This window comes from Melospiza georgiana, chromosome 18, assembly GCF_028018845.1.
Source record: "Melospiza georgiana isolate bMelGeo1 chromosome 18, bMelGeo1.pri, whole genome shotgun sequence".
NCBI lineage: Eukaryota > Metazoa > Chordata > Aves > Passeriformes > Passerellidae > Melospiza > Melospiza georgiana.
In genome coordinates, this window is record NC_080447.1 from 5200672 (window position 1) to 5219607 (window position 18936).

General features: G+C 46.5%; 1 protein-coding gene across 1 annotated transcript; it reads right to left on the minus strand.

Moving 5' to 3' along the window:
• Nucleotides 1–1212: 1212 nt before the first annotated feature.
• PITPNB (phosphatidylinositol transfer protein beta) lies at nt 1213–17490 on the minus strand. The gene is made up of 11 exons (XM_058037052.1): nt 17420–17490; nt 16471–16501; nt 15492–15637; nt 14842–14933; nt 14707–14714; nt 13529–13603; nt 12337–12420; nt 8291–8368; nt 7685–7795; nt 7026–7148; nt 1213–2994 (listed from the first exon to the last, which is right to left on the minus strand). The coding sequence occupies exons 1-11, from the start codon at nt 17437–17439 to the stop codon at nt 2944–2946; spliced, it is 819 nt and encodes a 272-aa protein (XP_057893035.1). The 5' UTR covers nt 17440–17490; the 3' UTR covers nt 1213–2943.
• Nucleotides 17491–18936: the final 1446 nt, after the last annotated feature.

Genomic DNA, 18936 nt, shown 5'->3' on the forward strand with positions numbered 1-18936 from the left:
TCCAAAACCTGGGCTTGACACATTATCATTGTAATCTTTAAAACTACTGTGCATGCCAGAACTCTGTGGTAGGGTTTGCCCACTGAACTCTGCCCACAGCAGGCAACAAGGAGGAGAGGAGGCTCCCAGGAATGAAATGTCTCCAGCCATCACTCTGGATAATCTCTGCTTCCCGACAATTATATGCTCTTGATTAAAATTAATTTTTCATATAAATTCAGGCAAGTAGAAAGTCTTTCATTAAAAGTTACAAAACTTCAAAGAAAATCTTTTCCCAATGACTTTATCAAGACAGAATTCAACGGAGAAGACTCTTGAATTGTATGAACTGAATAAAAACCACAGCAACAGCCCCGTGCTTCAGATTTTGCCATAAAATCATAGCACTGCATTTCAAGGACATGATGTAGCTCCTAAACATGGCTGCATCAACTGAGGCTTGGAAATGCAGAGTAAATTGTCTTACAGGACATTTTCAGATTGCTCAGAGAGGATTTAGAAAGACCTGAGGGTGGAAAATCCCAAAAGACCCAAAAATCTCAGCAGATTTTTTTTTTCCTGACATTTCTCAGTCTACATGTAAAGGTAAAAGACAGAAATCATTCTCCTTTCTCTTCAGTGATTAAAAATCCTCCAGAAAAAAAGCAAATTCCTTACAAGTCTCCTTTAGATCACACTTGTGCACAGCCAAGTGATGGATTTCAAAGGTTACTGCTGGAATGTGGTTCCCAGCAGTCTATTGCAGTGAGTAACTATCACGTTTACATATCCATTACATCAAAACTACGTTACACTTCCACTGCTTCCTGTTGGCTCACCATCTGGAAGCTAAACAAGCTGGTAGTAAAGACAGAATTCAATTCTGCATTTAGCAAAGGAGCTGTACAAGCTTTGCAGCAGGTGATTGCACAGGCTGAGCAGGCAGAGCCCTGCCCCAGAGCCAGCCCAGCAATGGGACCCCAGGGAGGGACACCCAGGAGCCCCTCAGCCCATGGGAGGCACTTCCCACCCTGCAGCCCCTCCTCATGCCCAGTCCCACCTCTGCCAGCCCAGCACCTCACAGAGAGCAGCCACAGCACCGAGTTCTCCCAGCTCAGCAGTGCCAAGGTTCCAGGTGCTGCTCAGCCTGAAATCCCAAACCAAACCCAGCCTTTGGGACCCCAAACGCCAGCTCAGGAGCAAAATGTGAGTGCCTGACATAAGAGACAGAGCTTTTTATGATCAAATTTATTTAATTAAATTCCATTGCCTGCTTTACTTGTCAGTTGCACCAGAGACTGCCAAAGAAAACAAAACATTGTACATTCACTACAAGATTCTCTCAAATGTTCACAACTAGTCCAAATCCATGGAAGTCACAGGGCCCCTTTCCCTCTGCATTGCAACACATTAAAAATGGCAGGACACAAAACTCCAGCACTGTGACCTGAGCCCTTGGGTTCCAGGGGTACTGAATGACCTCTGTGTGTGCTTCCAGGGGTACTTCAATGACCTCTGCATTTACAGCCCAACCTCCTGGTGGTACAGCAGAAATAAGCACTGAACTAACCCAGAAAGGAAACCAAGCACATTAAGTACTGTGGGGCTGGAGGGTGGCTGGTGCAGCACACGGGGAGGCACCAGCACCAGGTGTGGCAGTGCCAGCGTGCCCAGCACCAGGACAAGGTGCACAGCACACCTGGCCCTGCTGCCAGTGCAGGAATGCTTTGTCACTGATGGTAACAGAAATCAGAGCCCTCCTGGGAAGTCAGGCAAGGCTTGCCCTGCCAAGGCTGCTGGGAAGAAACCAGGCATTAATAGATCTTTATCTAACTAGTGCTTTTAAAAATACTTTTTCTTTGATCTAACAAGCATTAGGTTAATGTCTCCCTGTTATGTGCTCTGAACAGTTCCTTAAACATGCTGAAGACCTTTTCCCTATGGAGTTTCCTACAGGAGGCATCTGTTATCCCAGGGGCTCTCACATCAGCCCCACACAGACAGCAGGGGAATGTGTCAGGGGCTACAACTGAAACTGTCAGCATATCTCAAAGTCTACATCTCCCAAAGTGTATTTCCAACATGAAAACAGCTAAAATCACAATTATATTTCATTGCTGTGTGTGAGATCCAGAATGCTTGCTTCCAAAGGCTTCCAAAGGGAAGCTCTGGAAAACAGCCACTGCACTGGCAGGAGTATTGCTGGAGGGAAGGGCTGACCCTGTCCTCACTGCCCAGCCTAAGATACACTGAAAATGCTCTACAGGAACTGTCAGTGTACTTGTCTAAAAAGCAGGTTCTGAAAAATTTCAAGTTGCAAACTACTTTATAAATCACAAGCCATTTTTCCTTAGTCTTGCCAATTTTAATGAAGAAAACTGTTAGCATTTCAATGTACAAAAGTCCAATAAAACATGATTTTTTCCTTTTAAATCAGTGAGAGGGTAAAGTTTGGGTTAAACTTATTCAACGGTAACAGTCTTCCAATTTCCACTAATAGAAATTTTTTTTTCTGATTTGACTAGAGGATAATGACAATCCAGAAATAAATAGCTATAAATACATTCATTGTTCCTATTCCAAAAACTCATCACATAGGGAAGACATAAAACTGAAATTAACTTGTTTGAGTGTTCCTTTACAATGAGAGATGGGCAAGTTAGAGCAGAGTGACTTGGACAGGAGAGAAAACAAGTAGGGCAGAAATTGGTCCAGTATTGACATTCATGAACATACCAGTTAGCAAAATTCATCCTTTAAATGACACTACTCAGTTGATTCTTTTATTTGCTTGGGGTATACATAATGAAAGCAAGTTTTCCTTGGAATCTTTGCTAGGACAGGTATAGCACCCAGAGAGAGACACTGTAACCACCCCTTGTGTCTGCATGTGTGTGTGTAGTTATATACAGAGCCATGCACCCACACACACAGCCAGGATCCGGCACCGGCGTCCGTCCGGCGTCACTCGTCATTGGCAGCACTCGTTCCTCTCACTTGGCCTTGGTTACGCAGCTGTGGAGAGAGGAAGGGCAATTCCTGCATTAGCAGCTGCTCCAGACACAGCTCCAAACACACAGCGAGATTATCTCCAGGGAAAAGCAGGACAGGGCCTCAGAGTCACACCAAAGCAATGCCAGCTCCTGAGGGAATCTCAGCGGGAGCTGCCCTTGGTCAGGACCTGCCCCCCGGGCTGGGAGCAGCTCCCTTCAGTGGGGAGCCCACAGGCATCAGTGGCATGTGGAACCCTTGGGCTGGGATGTTACAACAGTGCCTGAGAGGAACAGCAGCACCAAAGGGCTGGGCACAAGCACCAAGAGCCTCCAACTCCTGGAGAAGCTGCTCCTGCAGCAACAGCTCTGACACAGTTTGGTGTTCTGGGTGGAACTGGACTTCCAAGAACTGAACTTGTTTGGAAAGTGATGCTCCACAGCTTCCCTAAGTGACAAGGACCAAGTCCAGAGATCACTTTGCTCCTACGTGTGCAGCAAAGTGATGCTGGCCTGTGTGACTGGAGCCCAGAAGGGGCGAGCATTGCCACGACAGCAGCACATCCCACACCTGGGGTGCCTGCACTGGGTGAGCATCAGGCACCAGGGCAGGTGCCCAATGCTGCAGGAACTCTGCTCCCAGCCTCAGAGCCTGCTGGGTGAGCATCAGGCACCAGGGCAGGTGCCCAGTGCTGCAGGAACTCTGCTCCCAGCCTCAGAGCCTGCTGGGTGAGCATCAGGCACCAGGGCAGGTGCCCAGCACTGCAGGAACTCTGCTCCCAGCCTCAGAGCCTGCTGGGTGAGCATCAGGCACCAGGGCAGGTGCCCAGCACTGCAGGAACTCTGCTCCCAGCCTCAGAGCCTGCACCAGTGCCCACCTGCTGTCCTGGGCACCGTGGGCCAGCCCCACCTGCTGACCACCACACCGCTACCGAGCGGGAGGAAGGCAAGGCCCACATGGGTTATGTGGGCATTCAGATGATTTCTGCTAGCAATTCCCATCCAAAAGAACATCAATCCCTCTTCTCCTTTTCCATCCAGCAGTTGACTTACACAGCTCGCTTTGCCTCAGAACCTACAGAGAACTCCTCTAGACGTCCGCAGCCAAAGTGCCTCGAACGGAACCCTTCTTACGCATCTGAAGTGAAATAAAAGGTGAGCTCCACACACAGAACCTGCCATGCTGTGGTTAGTATGAGACAAGGAATGACCTGCAGGGCCAGGATCTGCCTCTCCCTGGCCAGGGCCAGCTCCAGCTACAGCTCAGGGGGTTTGGCCATGCTATGGTATTTCTTTTTGGCAAGGAGACCTGGGAACTGGAGAGCAGCTGTAAATAATGCTGCTGGAATTTTTACCAAGCCCATGATGCTCCAGCATGGAATCACTGCTCAGGGTGCCCAGTGTGGCATCTCTACCCTCACACAGGCATGAGAGAGGTTGGTCACAGGGCTCTGGCTGGACCTGATGCTTTCCTACTCTGCACTGATGAGCTGATGCATGTTTCATGGAGCAGGGGTGCTTCTCATCTCCAGCAACCAGAGACAGAATCCACCAAGTGAAACATAAACAGTGATAAAAAGATGGATTGGGATAGAGGAACTCTGGAAGAACACTGATGAGGATTCAGAGAGTAACAGAAAGTAACAAAAGCAGAGATCCTGACTATAAAAATCGACTGAAGATGAAGCACAGGAGCAACAAAAGAACTGGAATGTGCACAGAACCCAGAGGAAGATCAGCTCGGAGCAGGAGGAAGAAAGGGTGTTCATGAGGAGGGGAAGAGAACCAGGGAAAGAACATGCACTGCCAGCCCTGCTTTGTGCCAGGTTTGGCTCTCAGCACCACAGAACTGCCTAGGGCTGCCCTGGCCACTCCTGAGCACTGCAGGGACAAATCTGTGTCACACTGAGCACCTACCCCTGAGCACTCACTTCCCAGAGGTCCTGGCCATAAAACACCTGGTGGTGTACTGGGGATGTAATGGCAGTTACTGGGGGCACAATGGATGGAGTAGTTGAATATGAAACAAGATGACAAATTATTTTGGATAAAACTAGCATTGATATTATTTGGCAGTGACATTTTTGCCTTTAGGTTGCCTAATAATGCACTGCACCATAAACCCATGGAAATTACATCACTTAGAGGTGTTTGTAGATACCCCTCTTGTAATAACTGGAAAAACCCCCAAGACAGTAGGTCCTCACTCCTCTCACATTTCACAGAAATCTGGGTTAGTGTAACATCATACATTTATCTTCTGAAAAAGAACAAACCAAAACAACCCAACTTTTTCAACAATGCACAGACTCCAAATTCCTGACACTAACATCTTACACAACAATTTGCAAAAAACAATTTGCCTTTGCAAAATGAGAAAATATTAAGTAAATACATTCGATGTTTAAGAATGAGGATAAATGTTACACACATGTGAGCTGGGTTTGGCTGAAAGTAAGAACTAAAAGAGCAGCAAATATCTTGGAAAAAATATTTAAAAGGAGCTACTTACCAGTGAGAAATGTGAAACAAAACATCCACAGTCCACAGAGACACAAAGGAACAATCTCACCATGCACACAGGTATGTCAAATTCTGCTGCCTCCCTCCAGCACACCTCTGGTGTGCACTCCTCACTGCCACTAGCCTTGCTCAGGGAAACTGGATAAAGTCTGTTTCAGTCCAAATTAAGAACTATGGATGTGCAAAGGGAACCCTTCTGGCAAAACTCAGTTTACAGAGGACAGCTGTTATGCTTCCTCCTCCACAGACACCTGGGAACTGGTGGCTCTAAGAACAGGATCAGGTGTAAATTAGAATTCAAGAAGAAATCCCCATGATTTAGGAAAACAATTGCCAAAAATACCCAAATGCCCATGAGAGGGCACAAGATCTACAAGAGTGAGTGAACACCAACCTTGTCCACAGCACATTCTGGGGCTGCTCACCCAAACCCTCCAGCTTATGGGCAAAGAGCATTTGGTGCTACAGCTCAGCACAGGACTGTGAAGAAACACTTTTCCAAATGCAGGAAACATCCCTACACCACACAGGCTGTTCCACACTGCCTGGAAAGGCCCTGGAGGGCACAAGTGGGGAGGGAGGAGCTGCAGCTGCTTTGGTACCAAGAGCAAAGACTCAGCAGGCACAGAGCACAGAAGGTGCCCCAGGGCTCCTGCCCAGGTGTGGAGCCTTGGGCAGCCAGGTCAGGTCAGAGGTGTCTGGCATGGCTCAAACCAGGCAAACAGCAAGTTTAGCTGAAGACACATTGTGTCATGGAAGAACCAAGACACTGGAATTGTCTGAGTTACCTGACTGGGTTTGAGGCATGAAGCAATTGTCAAAATGGGAAGGAAATACAACTGCAAATCCAAGAATGGCAAAAATGCCAGTGGGATTGAACGTGGGAAGGGTTCATGGAAAAGGTCATGGTCTAAAAAGACTCTACAGAAGAAAGCTTCCTTCCCAGCCTGGGGTGGTGCTCTGCCTCTGAATGGAGAGAGCAGGGACAGTGCCCTAAGGCTGGGCTTTCTCCCAGACATCACCCACATGGATTTGGCCCTCACAGCCACTAAAGCAGGAAAACTGACATGATCCCAGCTGATTTTACTGACTTTCTTTTTGGAAGACTTTGGTTTGGTGTGCTAATCAGAAGTGGAACAGCTGACAGGTGACACAAACTTGCTTGAAGAGAAAAAGTAATCAGATCTAATGATGACCAGAAAAGAAACAAAGCAAGACACAAGACGGAACAGGACAATGACAGATTTGAGTTCCAACCAAAGAGTGACAAAAGGGCCCTGAGTGAGACTTTTGCAGTGGGTGTGGTGCCATAAACACAGAGATAATCAGGGCAGACATCCTGCAGTTAATGACATCAGAGGTACTCACCTTAAATCAGCACAGAATGCAGGAGCCCAAGGGGCCACAGTGCCCATCAGCCACTGCCCAAACACACACACACACAGGCATGGACACCACACAACTTGCCTCAGTTTCTGCACAGATAAATCTGCAGCTAGAAGCACACACAGCCTTACAAAAAAGCTTTCTTACCGCTTCCAGCTCCTTCTGGGTTTCATCCTCCATCCTCCTGATGTCCTCCATAGTCAGCTCAATCCACTTGTCAATCCAACAGAACAGCTGGCGGTGGAAGTTGGTAAATATCCTTTTTTCTTGCTTTAAGAAGATAAACAAGCATTAGATCACAGGTAGGACTGGCCAAAGGCTGGTGAAGTGATAGCAGCTGCTCAGTTTGCAGAGTTAATATCTTCAGGTGAGTGCTGCTTCACACTGCTACAGATTCAGCCACCTCACACCCCTGGATCCAACTTAAATTCACCTCATCTCTCAAATTCACCTCACCTTTAACATGGAAAGAATGAACAAATTTCACTATCAAAAAAGAGTTTCAAGAAAGTTCAGCCATTCACATTACTTGAGAATTATGAAGAATGTTGTTAAAATCTGTTCCAGCTCCAAGGTGGCAGCAGCCAAACCAGAACAGCCACTTCCTGAAGACTTTGCTTTTTTTTCCCTAGAGAATTGTTCTGGTAATTCCAGTGAAGCCCCACTTGCAGCAAACCAAGACAGAAATGGTTTGACTGGCTGGGGAAAAGGACAGGAATTCCCTGGCTGTGAGCAATAGGAAACTGCACCAGTGCTCCTGCTCAAACCCCCACATCAACACAGCCCCAGAAGGCAGAAATACTCACCTTTTGTATAAAATTTTCCACTTTGTTCTGCAGTCCCCACCACTTAAATTTGATGGTCACCAGTTTGTAAGCACACATTTTGGGACACTCCTCATCAGTTGCTAACTCTTTCTGTTTGGCAATAATAGAAAAGAAGTTTTAATACTTTAAAAGGTTATTATTAGAAATTATAATTCTAATTAGAGCATTAGAATGATAAATAGCATAATTTATAGTAAATTAATTCAATTTAACAATGTTGTTATGATAATAAAATATGATTCTAAGAATTATTACAGAAAAACATAATTCTAATCAGGAACTTGGGGCTGTTCTGACAGTGATTCACTCCAGGGCACAGGAGTGAGCTGCTCAGTTCCTGTGGGGATCTCTGGTGTGCACACACAGCCCATTTCTTCCTGGGACAGATTCTGATGGCTGGCAGGGGCTGCTGGCAAGTTCTGTGCTGCTTTTGGGATGTCACATGAAGGATGTGCTGGGCCACAGAAAATTTGTTCCTCATCTGGAGCTGAGCCAAGTTCTGAAGGAACCACGAACTTTGTTCTTCTGCTGATAAAGGATTCCTAAGGCTGTAACAGCAGTTCCTAGTATAGAAGGTATTCCTACCTTCCAGTTTGGCCCCAGAGGTCCTCTCTTTGTCTTAACTGACTGGAATAATGCAGGATCTTCATCAGCTTTGTAGTCCTGTAACATAAAACACTCTGAGAGTCAGAAAACACCACCAGATTCAATATCCCACTGTGTTGAGCTTCTGCTGGAGCAGGATGGGAGCAGCACAGGCTGGCTCCATCACCCCTGCTCCCAACACAACACAAGAGCTCTCCAGGGCTGCCCTTGCTGTGCACACTGTGACATCTGCACTGTCCCTCTGGCTCTGTGACCCCTGAGAGGAGGAGAAGGCAGTAATTCAGCAACCAGCATGCCAGAGCTGTTCAGGCTGCCACACTGAGTAACCAAAGCTATTCATGGCCTCTTCTGGGGAGGCAGAACAGGAGGGAAGGAGGCAGAACAGGAGGGAATCCTGCTCCTGACTGCATTTTAAAAATTTCACACAACCACTGGACAGAAGACATTGAAGTGAATCAAGCTATAGCAATGGATAAACAATTTTGCTCTATGTAACTAATTGTTGGCAGAACTGCTGCTGGTTTGGGGCAGCAACATGCCCAACAGAAACACAAGAATTCCACCTCTTAGTGCCAGTTTTATAAATAAAAGCAGGTACTGCATTGAGACAAGCCTGAATTTATGTTCACTGTGTGAGCATCCTGCCAAAGCAGAGCTCACTGCAGTGGTGTGAGGCATGAGGCATTCAAGCTGAGCTCCATGTGCAGCCTTGATCTGCCTGGTTTATGGGGTGGAATGATTGGTCTGGGTACCCCAGGGACACTCAAATCCACATGATGCTGTCACCTGCCATCCCACCTCCCTCTGCACAGGGACATTGCTAAAAAGCAACTGTGCTCTTGCATTTAGGACCCACATAAAAATAACCACAGCTGGAAACACTGAGGAATAAAATGTTAACTATGAGTAAAATGTAGGAGTGAAAGCAGAAATTCCAAGGAAATAGGTGGAGTTTTCTATGCTAGAGACAGAAGCTTTGAACCAAGACCTTTTAGAACTCAGTTAACCCAAATCCTATTAAGGACAGGAAAAACCTTTTATAGCCTAAAGCCTAGATGGACAGGAGAGCATTGTAGGAACTCTTCTCTACACACAAATCCTACAAGCATGCAGGGAAGAAGACTGGACTGGAGCCAAAGTACAAATAAACAACAGTTCTTTGCAGAGTTTAAGGAAAATATCTGTGCAGCAAGAGCTTAACTCCTGACAACAACAAGTCCTTCTTAGGAAGAAAAACAGGCAGCTGCTGGAGCAAATATTACAGCTCAAACCCCTGAAGCCCTCTGGAAAGCCAGACAGGCAAACATCAGCCTGCAGCAGCATAACAGGACAGAGGAGCAAACCCATTTCAAAGAAATACACAAATAGCATTTCCCAGGCAGTTTCTGCTCAAATTCTCAGTGTAATATGCATGAATGCAACCAGCTATTATTAATAATGATTGAGAGAGACTGTGAGTCACACACAATAAAGTAATATCACAACAAACCCAGAACCTGGGCACTTCTTCACAATTCTCATTCTCAGTCTTTAGACCTGCTCAGAGTGTAACAGAGCTCCTGAGAACTCATGGTTCACTATTAAATTGTATAAAAAATCAAACAGGGCAGAATGATTTTAAGAAAACTTTTAGAACCTAAAATGACAATTACACAAGTTTGATGCCTGATCTGCAAACCATGAAAATGGAACTGAACATGGAGTGGCACCACACTAACTAGGTAGGTGGACACAAATTCTGGCTTTCCAGCTCAGTACTGTATTAGTGTTTTCAGCAAGAGAATCTACAAACTACTGGTGTTATCAAGAAAAAAACTCACATACAGATCCTGAGGAAGGTACCACCTACCAGAACTTCCCTCCAACATCATCCACACTCTGACTGCTCATTCACAGCCCACCAGGAGACCAGAATCAGGTTTATCCAAGTATGCCACACTCCCAACTCAGTGCATGATTCCCATCTCTCATAACTCAAACAGTCACCAGCACCACTGTACACTGCCCTGACAGGCACTGCTGTGTTTTAGATAAGTTTAGCTAAAAGGCTTTTAATAAAAAATGCCTTGCAATCACTGCCATCTCCTGAAGAGTCCTGCAGCTGCAGCACAGCTATCAGGGGAACCACTGCCTGAGATCAGATCACCTTTGAAGGAATGCCAAGGTTCAAATGGGAATGGAAGCAGCCTGGCTATCAGGGACACACACCGTGGTGCCAGGAGGCAAAGGTCACTGGGAACAGGCTGGGAGAGATGAATATTTATAAACAGCATGAAAAGAGGGTACAAAACTAAAAGCACATCATATTTGTACACAGATAGGCTGTCCCATGGGATGTGTCACTGCATGATGATTCCAAGGTTCAGCACTAATAACATGGAGCTGTTTAGCTGCCTGTTGCGATAAATTAAGCCTGAAATGACAGAGATCCACCTATCAAGCTCTGCAACTTGAGAATCTTTTAACACTTCCTTACAGACTACAAACAGCAATTCCTATATTCCAATATATTTCCTCAGACTGTAGAAAAATGGACAGCACACAGAAATCCAAACTCCAAAATCCAAATCCATTTGTACAAAACTGTAACTTCAAAACTTTCCTTCAAGTAATAAAGATCCACTATGACCTAAACAAGACATTTAATGTCTTCCTTGTACAAAAATAGCTATAAACCTGATTTCAATTTGTTTTCACTACACTCTGCTTTTCTACAAATTATTTCCAAAACCACAGCCTCCTCTGATGCTCATCAAGGGCTCATTTTTGCTTACACTTTAAAAAGTCTTTCTCTCCTGGCAAATCACTTTTATATACAAACAACATAAAGTGACACAGACTGCATGCTGGAGATGATTAAGAGAAGGCAGGGTTAAATGTGTATCTAAAGAAAGTCACAGCTGTCACCTAAATTATTTCTGTACACACTTAAATGAGCACGAGTCAGCATGTCAGTCTTGGCAATTTTGTTATGATGTAGCTGAACTTTCAAGAAAAAAAAATAAATTCAAGTTCCACTACCTAAACTTGATAAAGATATCAGCACAAATAGAAAGTGTCTCTCCTGAAGTCCTAAGAAGTAAAGAGAGAGAAGACAAAGGCCAGAAACTTCAGGCTTTTATAACAGAAGAGACTTCAAGTGTGGGTCCCAGAAGATTCCTGATGTCTCATCCCAGAAGGGGAAAACAAGTAACCAGCAAGGATGTCAGTCTGCAGGTAACTCAGAGTTACCAGTGTCTGCTAAGAGTTTAATCACAAAGCCAGGCTTTGGTTAATGAAGTCAAGATTTAGCAAAACAGAGTTTCTGGGAGATGAAATGGAAATAAAAAATTCAATCACATGGTGAAAATGAATCCCAAGTATTCCTACACAAAAATGGGCTAAACTGTGAGCTTGAATCTGCAAATACTCTGGAAATGGTGCTAGAAGTTTGTAAAAAGGAAACAGAAATGAAGAAATGTAACAATGTAGAAATGTACATCAGAAGAGACTTAAGAATCTGGATGAAACCACTCTGCACTCACTTTTGAGACTCTGTAGGTCAAATACACAAAATAAAAAAGAGGATTTTGTACTGAAAATAGTTCCAAGGACTTCCTACAAAGAAGTCCTCTTCCCAGAATGTAGGATATCCAAGTATCTACTTTCAGAAAACAACAGTTAAACAGTATAAAGAGCCTCTCCTTGCACAAAACCAAGACAATCACATTTATTGTGCAAACATAGTCTCCATATTAGTGCCTATCATTTCCCTACTGTCCAAAAACTATTACACATCCAACAGTCCAGCTGTTACAATTTAACAAACCAGGCAACATCCCCAGCAGATCCAGATGTGCAGAAAGAATCAGCAGTAAAACCAAAGAAGGAAGGCAGGCACATCAGTGAATGGTTCTGTTAAAGACACTTCTCATGCCTCTACTGGGTGAAATCCACTCCATTTAAACTTATTCACTAAAAACAAAAGCACAAAAGGAATCACCTGCATGCTCCATCCCAATCCCAAGAGCAGAACATTTACTTACTCCTGGTTCTACTTGAGTTCTATCTGCAATGTCAATGTGGACAACCTCAACACTCTTCCATGTGTTTGGATCTAAATTGTGAACCTGAAAAAGAAAAAAAAAGAAGGAATTATTCCCATGCTGGAAATCCCACAGTGATCACTTGGTGCAGTACATGTGTGTGCCAGGGAGTTTTTCAGGATGCTGTAAAGGCAGCATTCTCCAAACCTACCCCTTCTTCCTCTGCCTTTCTAAAGGGAATGATCTCCACAATTACAGTTTAATTCACTCACTAATCAATTTTAAACCAACACAAAGACTTCACTTCTTGTGCATTCAGGAAACCTGCATTTAAGATTCAGCTCTATTCATCTGTGACATTTGTTAGCACTAATGAAATCAAGCTCTAATTAGAGTCATTAACCATTCCATAATCTGCATGAACTTTTTGAGCTAGAAAGGTGTAAGAATTCCAAGTGCAAAAATGCAGATTCCAATAACCTGATCTGACAGGTTCCCAGAAGGTGGGACCAGGTGCAGTCTGAGGGTGTGTGAAGGTCAGAGGATGGAATCAGCTCCACACCTGTGGTCTGTCCAGCACACCTAAACTCAGTTACAGCCAGGGGAGCTGTCCAAGAACAATCCCCCTCCTGTGCAGCACATCCAGAGCTACAGCTCACCCAAGCACTGGACACAGACTGACAACTACTCCTCTCTGGATGGTTTGTAAATGTTTGTCACGACAGATCAAAATTTTCCTGAAGTGACACATGAACCAAGTGACTGTCTGGGGAGAAAACAAGAACATCAGCAGCTGGGATAATTCAGAGGCAGCTTCAGTATTTAACTATAGTGTGTTCACAGATCAATTCCAGTGCTCTTGTGAAATCTGTTTGTCAGTCTCTCAGTAGCAAGTCTACAGTAAAAGAAATGAAATTAACAAAAGGACCTGCTGAAAAGATATTTACGTATTTGCATGAAAATCAAGCATCTGTATTGACCTCTAAACATAAAAACCAAATCCCTTCTCCTGATCTCCTTAGATGAGACAGCTTGACCACGCTGCAAGGACCTGAGAAATGCTTTTCTTGCTTTACTCACTGGTCAGGCATTGACTTTATGCAATAATTATCCACCATCACCAGGTATAAAATACTTTATCTGTACTAATTGTAAAATTGCACTAAGGCTTGGCATCCAGACCCCAACTCACGTTCTCTGTTGTTCCCAAATCTGGTTTATGCCAGGTCTCAATTTTTATGAAGAAATCATCTTTCATGTATTCATTCTGTAAGAATTAAAAGCAAAAGGCACAAGTCTGATTACATCTCTCTGATCTGGTTCAGATAAATGGTATCTACACACATGCCACTACTAATCCCTGACTAGCAACACAATATATTGAAATTACCAGAGAAACAGCCCCTTACCTACACACAGAAATAAGTACATGATAATCTTAAATTAGAGCACTAAATTAAAACCAGTCATGTTTGAGAAATCCAGCTCTACCTGTGCACACCAGGAGAAATAACCCTGCCATTTGCTGTCCTCAACCCTGAAGTTCTTTACCTCCACGTTAAGTAATTTTCCAATTATCAATCAGCAGTTAGATGTTACTGTACAGCACAATGACAATCACAAAGCTGGGTCACAATGGTCCAGTGCCACCAAACTGTACATGTAAAGACAGTGACAAGAGCCCTGCTGATTCCAACAGTCACAGGGCACACACCTGTGTGCTCAGGTACCACAGTGAGTCAAGCTCAACAGCTCAAACCCACTTGTGTCACATCCACATGGTAACAATCTAAACCATGTTTGCAAGGGAGCAGATAAAGCAGTTTAACATTTAACTAAAAGTTATCATTAAACAGGTCACCAAAACGTGTAAAAAAATCTTAATGATGTGTCTCCCATACATCTTAATAAAACAAACCCAAATCCTGAGCTGTGCTGATCCACTTAGGCTCCCAGTTACCCCATTTTAACTGGGGCAGGAATTCATTTTACAGCAATGGCATTTCAGACAGGCAGGGACTGATTCAATTTCTCTGCTCTTCCTGCATTCAGGAGTGTAGAAGCTCTGACATGTCACTTTTCCCCTCCCACTTTTCTTAGCATTATGTCTTACCAGGACAGACATTATGCATCATAATTAAAAGCATAAAAGAAGACATAAAAAATGAAATAATTTCTCTGACAAATTACAGTTCTAATTACAGCCACGTGAGACAAATAAAACACAAGAGTTGCTTTGTTGTACTCTACACCAGGAGTCCTAGCAAGGCACATATGACAGGCTGGAGCCAGACAATTGTAATGGTAGTAACAGATAAAATATATCTCAAAAAAACCCAAAATATGATTAGTAGGTTTTCAAATACTCACTGTCACAACTGGAGTCGTTGGAAAACACGTGCAATGCAAAGGAAAAGAAAACACAGAGCATCATTAGATACAATTGTTTCTGAAAGGTTTCACATATAAAAACACCAACAGAAGAACTCTCAGGGGGAGACTCACTTGTTCTACAGTAGGGATATGCATTCCAGGCCTTCTCATGGAACACCAGGGAACCTTCTGGAGCAATCATCCTTACAAACCCAGGGACTTTACTGGGAAAACAAACATGGACAATGTGTTCAAAATCCTGCCAGCTGAAATTCCTCATTGCTTCCTCCCACTCCAGTAAGAAAGGCACTTTCTACCCAAGCATTTGAGGGGTTATGATGCACCTTGTCACCTGCAGTGAAATACACAGGAACTCAAAAAAACTTTCTGATCATGACAGGTTGAGAAAAATTGGGAAAGGTAATGATAAGGTGACTGAGAGGGAGCTGTGTGATCATGGGGAATGCTGTGCTATCTCTCCTCTTGCAGAGCAGCAAAAACACCTCCTGATGAGGAGCACAGCACTGAGCCCTCACCTCCAGCTCCCTGGCAAGTAGCTCCTGACCTGCAGCAGGAACTTTATGTCCCACTCATCTCTGACTCCTGTCCAGAGCAAGCAAACACAATTCCTTCAGCTGTCCCAGACAAGTACCCCACATATTTAAAATCCACAGTTTTCACATTTTCCCACTCACCAGAGCACTCATGCACCACTCAGCAAATTAAACCTCACCTTTCAACATTTCTTGCCCAATACCAAGGGACTACAAGACTTTTCTCACCTCTTTAAGTGATAGATTTTGTGAGTGTATTGTCCCTTCTCACCATCCTGTTCATAAGGCTCGTTTTTTAAGACCTGAATTCCTTCCCCACCTCCTGTTTCGTTTTTGCTAGCTTCTGCCACGGAATAAAGCTGCCCAACTTGATACTGCAAAGGGAAGAGAAGTCAAATGTTAGCACCAAAGCTGGCCAAAACCTTTTAACATGTTAAAAATAATTAGCTGTTTCCTCTGACAATTCAGCAGTACAAAAAAGACTATCAGCAAAGTAAAATACACCATAGAAAAGATTTTTAGTGAATTCTGACAATTTTTTGGCAACACATAGTTGCAGCTCACAAACACCAGGTCTACACTCCAGCTGTTCCATAGCCACCCAACACTTTGGTGCACACCAAAATTTCATTTTTCCTATCCCAAGAGCGAAATGTATTTGTTGTTCTTTAGTGCACCAAGAAATGTCAATTTGGAGTTCATAAATTTTGGAGTGACTGGTTTCCAGCTCTGAGCCTTCCCAGTTCACACTTTCAACCAACTAAATGCTGCCCTTACAGGACCCAGGAAATGCACCCTACAGAACAAGTGTGATATTTCCCTCAGAAGCACATTCAGCACCCTGTCATGACAGAGATCCTGTCATGACTCTCAATGAACTGCACTTCAGTGCCATTGAATTGCTGGCTTCAGGTCTGGGAAGGCAATTCCTTCATCTGTGGCTTCAGGAAAAGGCTTGGAGTCCCTCAGTGCTGGACCAGCAGCAAAGTGCTGCCACAGGGCACAACTGCACTGCCGGCAGTGGAAGGTTCGGTGCTGCATTTGCTTCCTTGGAAATTCCTTGCTCAGAACAGGAATCACACCTGGGTCACTCATCTCTGTCAGTGCAGCCACAGCACAGGGAATGTTTGCACTCAGGCTGGTCACATTTCTGACACAAAATCCCCTCCCAGCCCTGAATAAAGCAGGGAGGATGATCAGGACATACCTCTTGCACGGAGCAAGGTAAAACCACTCGGCTGAAAGAGGAAAAGAGAAAACTCAGTAAAATCAATCAGTAGACTTCACTTGCAGATAACAGATATAACACAGATGCTGAAGAAAGAAGTGTCAAAAGGAGCCAATTCAAGTTTTCTCTTTAGAAATCTCTGTGACAGGGAGGCTTTGGATATAACCCAACAAACCCAAGTAAAGTTCAATGCCAGACACAAAAGGAAGCACAAGGGATGGAACATGTCAGAACCCGCACAAAAGAGCCAGGAAATCTGAGATCTACTTCCAGCTCTGCCACAATAACTTCGTGTTATGCCAAATTTGTTTATAAACTTTTCAACCTACACATTACCTGCACTACCACTGACAGTCACCGGACTTTGAAATAAACAGCAAAAACCGGGACAGAGGAACAAACCAGCCCGTGCTGCGCAGGGAGGAGCCCCCGGGGCACAGATCTGCCCATTGCGGAGCAGGGAGCCGGGAGCAGGGCAGGGCAGCGGCCCCGCTCGGGGCTGCCCCCGCTGCCATGGGCGCCGCTCGCTGAGGGGAACGGGCACGGAGCCCCCGGGCCCCGCCGCTGCCCCGGCCCGGCCCAGCCCGGCTCCCGGCGCGGAGCTCGCGGAGCAGCCGGTGCGCGGCCGCGGCTCTCGCTGCAGGCAGGGCCCGCCCGGCCCCGCTCGAACCGTGCCCAGCGCCCGTTCCCGTCGCGGCGGCCCCGCCGCACCGAGCGGCCCCGCGCCCCGCAGGAAGCGGCGACCCCGGGGCCACACGGCAGAGAGCGGCGCGGGCGGGCCCCGGCGGCGGCGGGCGCGGCTGGGAAAGCCCCGCGGGGTCGCGGCCCGGGCGGGGCGCTGGCGGGCGCTGCGGCGGTGGCGGCGGCCCCGGTGCCCGCTCGGCTCCCCCCGGCCCGGCCCCGGCGCGGCCCCGCCGCCCCCACTCACAACTCCTTGATCAGCACCATCTTCCCGCCGCTCCGCGCACGCGCCGCTCCCGGGCCAGGCCCCGCCCCCGCCCGCGCGCCCAATCGCGCTCGGGCCTCGCCCGGGGGCGCGCACGCGCCGCGCCCCGCCAATCCGAGGGCGCGCAGCCCCCGCGAGCTCACACCTCACCCGTCGGCAGCCAATCAGAACGAGCCGGGCCGGCTCCGGTGCGCCTCCGCCCCCCCCGTCGTTGCTGACGGGGTGACGTCATCGCCGGGCGCCGCTGCGGGGCGTGAGGGGCCCGGCGGGGAGCGGGGCCAGAGAGCGGGGCCAGAGAGCGGGACCGGGAACGGGACCGGGAACGGGACTGGGGATGGGGCTGGGGATGGGGCCGGTCTGGGGCGCGGTGCCGGCGGTTCCCGGTACCGAGCGCGACCCTGCAGGGCAGCGGGACGGACCCTGCCCACTGCCGGGCGGGCCGGTGCCGGACACCCCGGTTGGCCGCTCCGCCCTCACGCCGCCGTTGCCGGATGGGGTCACACGCGGCGTGTGGGAAGTGAGGAGCTGCAGTGTCGGTGAATTTCGGGGAGCCCGGTTCCGCTGTCACACCGGCTCCGCTGCTCTGGCGACACCGCCCCCTCCTCTGCCCCTGGCACACTCAAATCCCCTTTTACACTTTTCCAATCTGCTTCAAGCAAAATCCTTCACCCGCGGATCGCGGTTAACTCTGGGCTGCCCCTGTGTTGCCACACAAATGGAACCACAGAAAATCCGAACAGCTTCGGTTTCCGCGGCCAATGCCGCCCTCTTGTGAAACCATTTCTTTTCGCCTCCATCGCAGTCACGGGAAGGACAGGGATTAATAATGACCTGACAACTGCACAAGGTTCAGCCGGGCTGGGGCTTCCACCTTCAGCTGGCGCTAAAAAATACAAAATGAAATGAGTCGGCAGGTCTGAAAGCTCAGGAACATATAAAGAAGGCAGAAATCAGCCCAAGTGGAGGAGCCCTTCAGGCTGTGAGGAGCCTGGAGGACAGGAATGGCAGTGATACCGGCCAGTGCAGGGCAGTGTGACAGGGACAAGTTCTGCCGAGGCTCCTGGCTGTGGGCTGTAAATACCACAAAACAATCCTTAGCAGAATCCAATTACCAAATTCCTTCAGGTAAATAATCCAACACATTGCACATGTTCACAAACACAGGAGCAGCAAATGAGATAAGAATTGTTTTGATCATTCTTTGCTTCTCTCTGTTCAGAGGAAATGCCAATACCACAGGGGGGCAGAGGGATGGGACCACCTAAGGCCTGTTCTTTGTGTTGAATCTGGCTTTATCCTGGTTTACATAATGATGGAAGTTAATCCTGTGGCAAAATGTTGCCCTAAGAACAAAGCAGCCAAGAAATATACTTCCACTTTGAGGTTCTCAAAAGTTGTAATTCAGGGAAAATTACAAAATTTACTTAAAATAATGTATTCTAAATATATTGATTTGTTTTCTAGTTCCTAAGCATTACCTTTCATTTTTATCTCCAGAT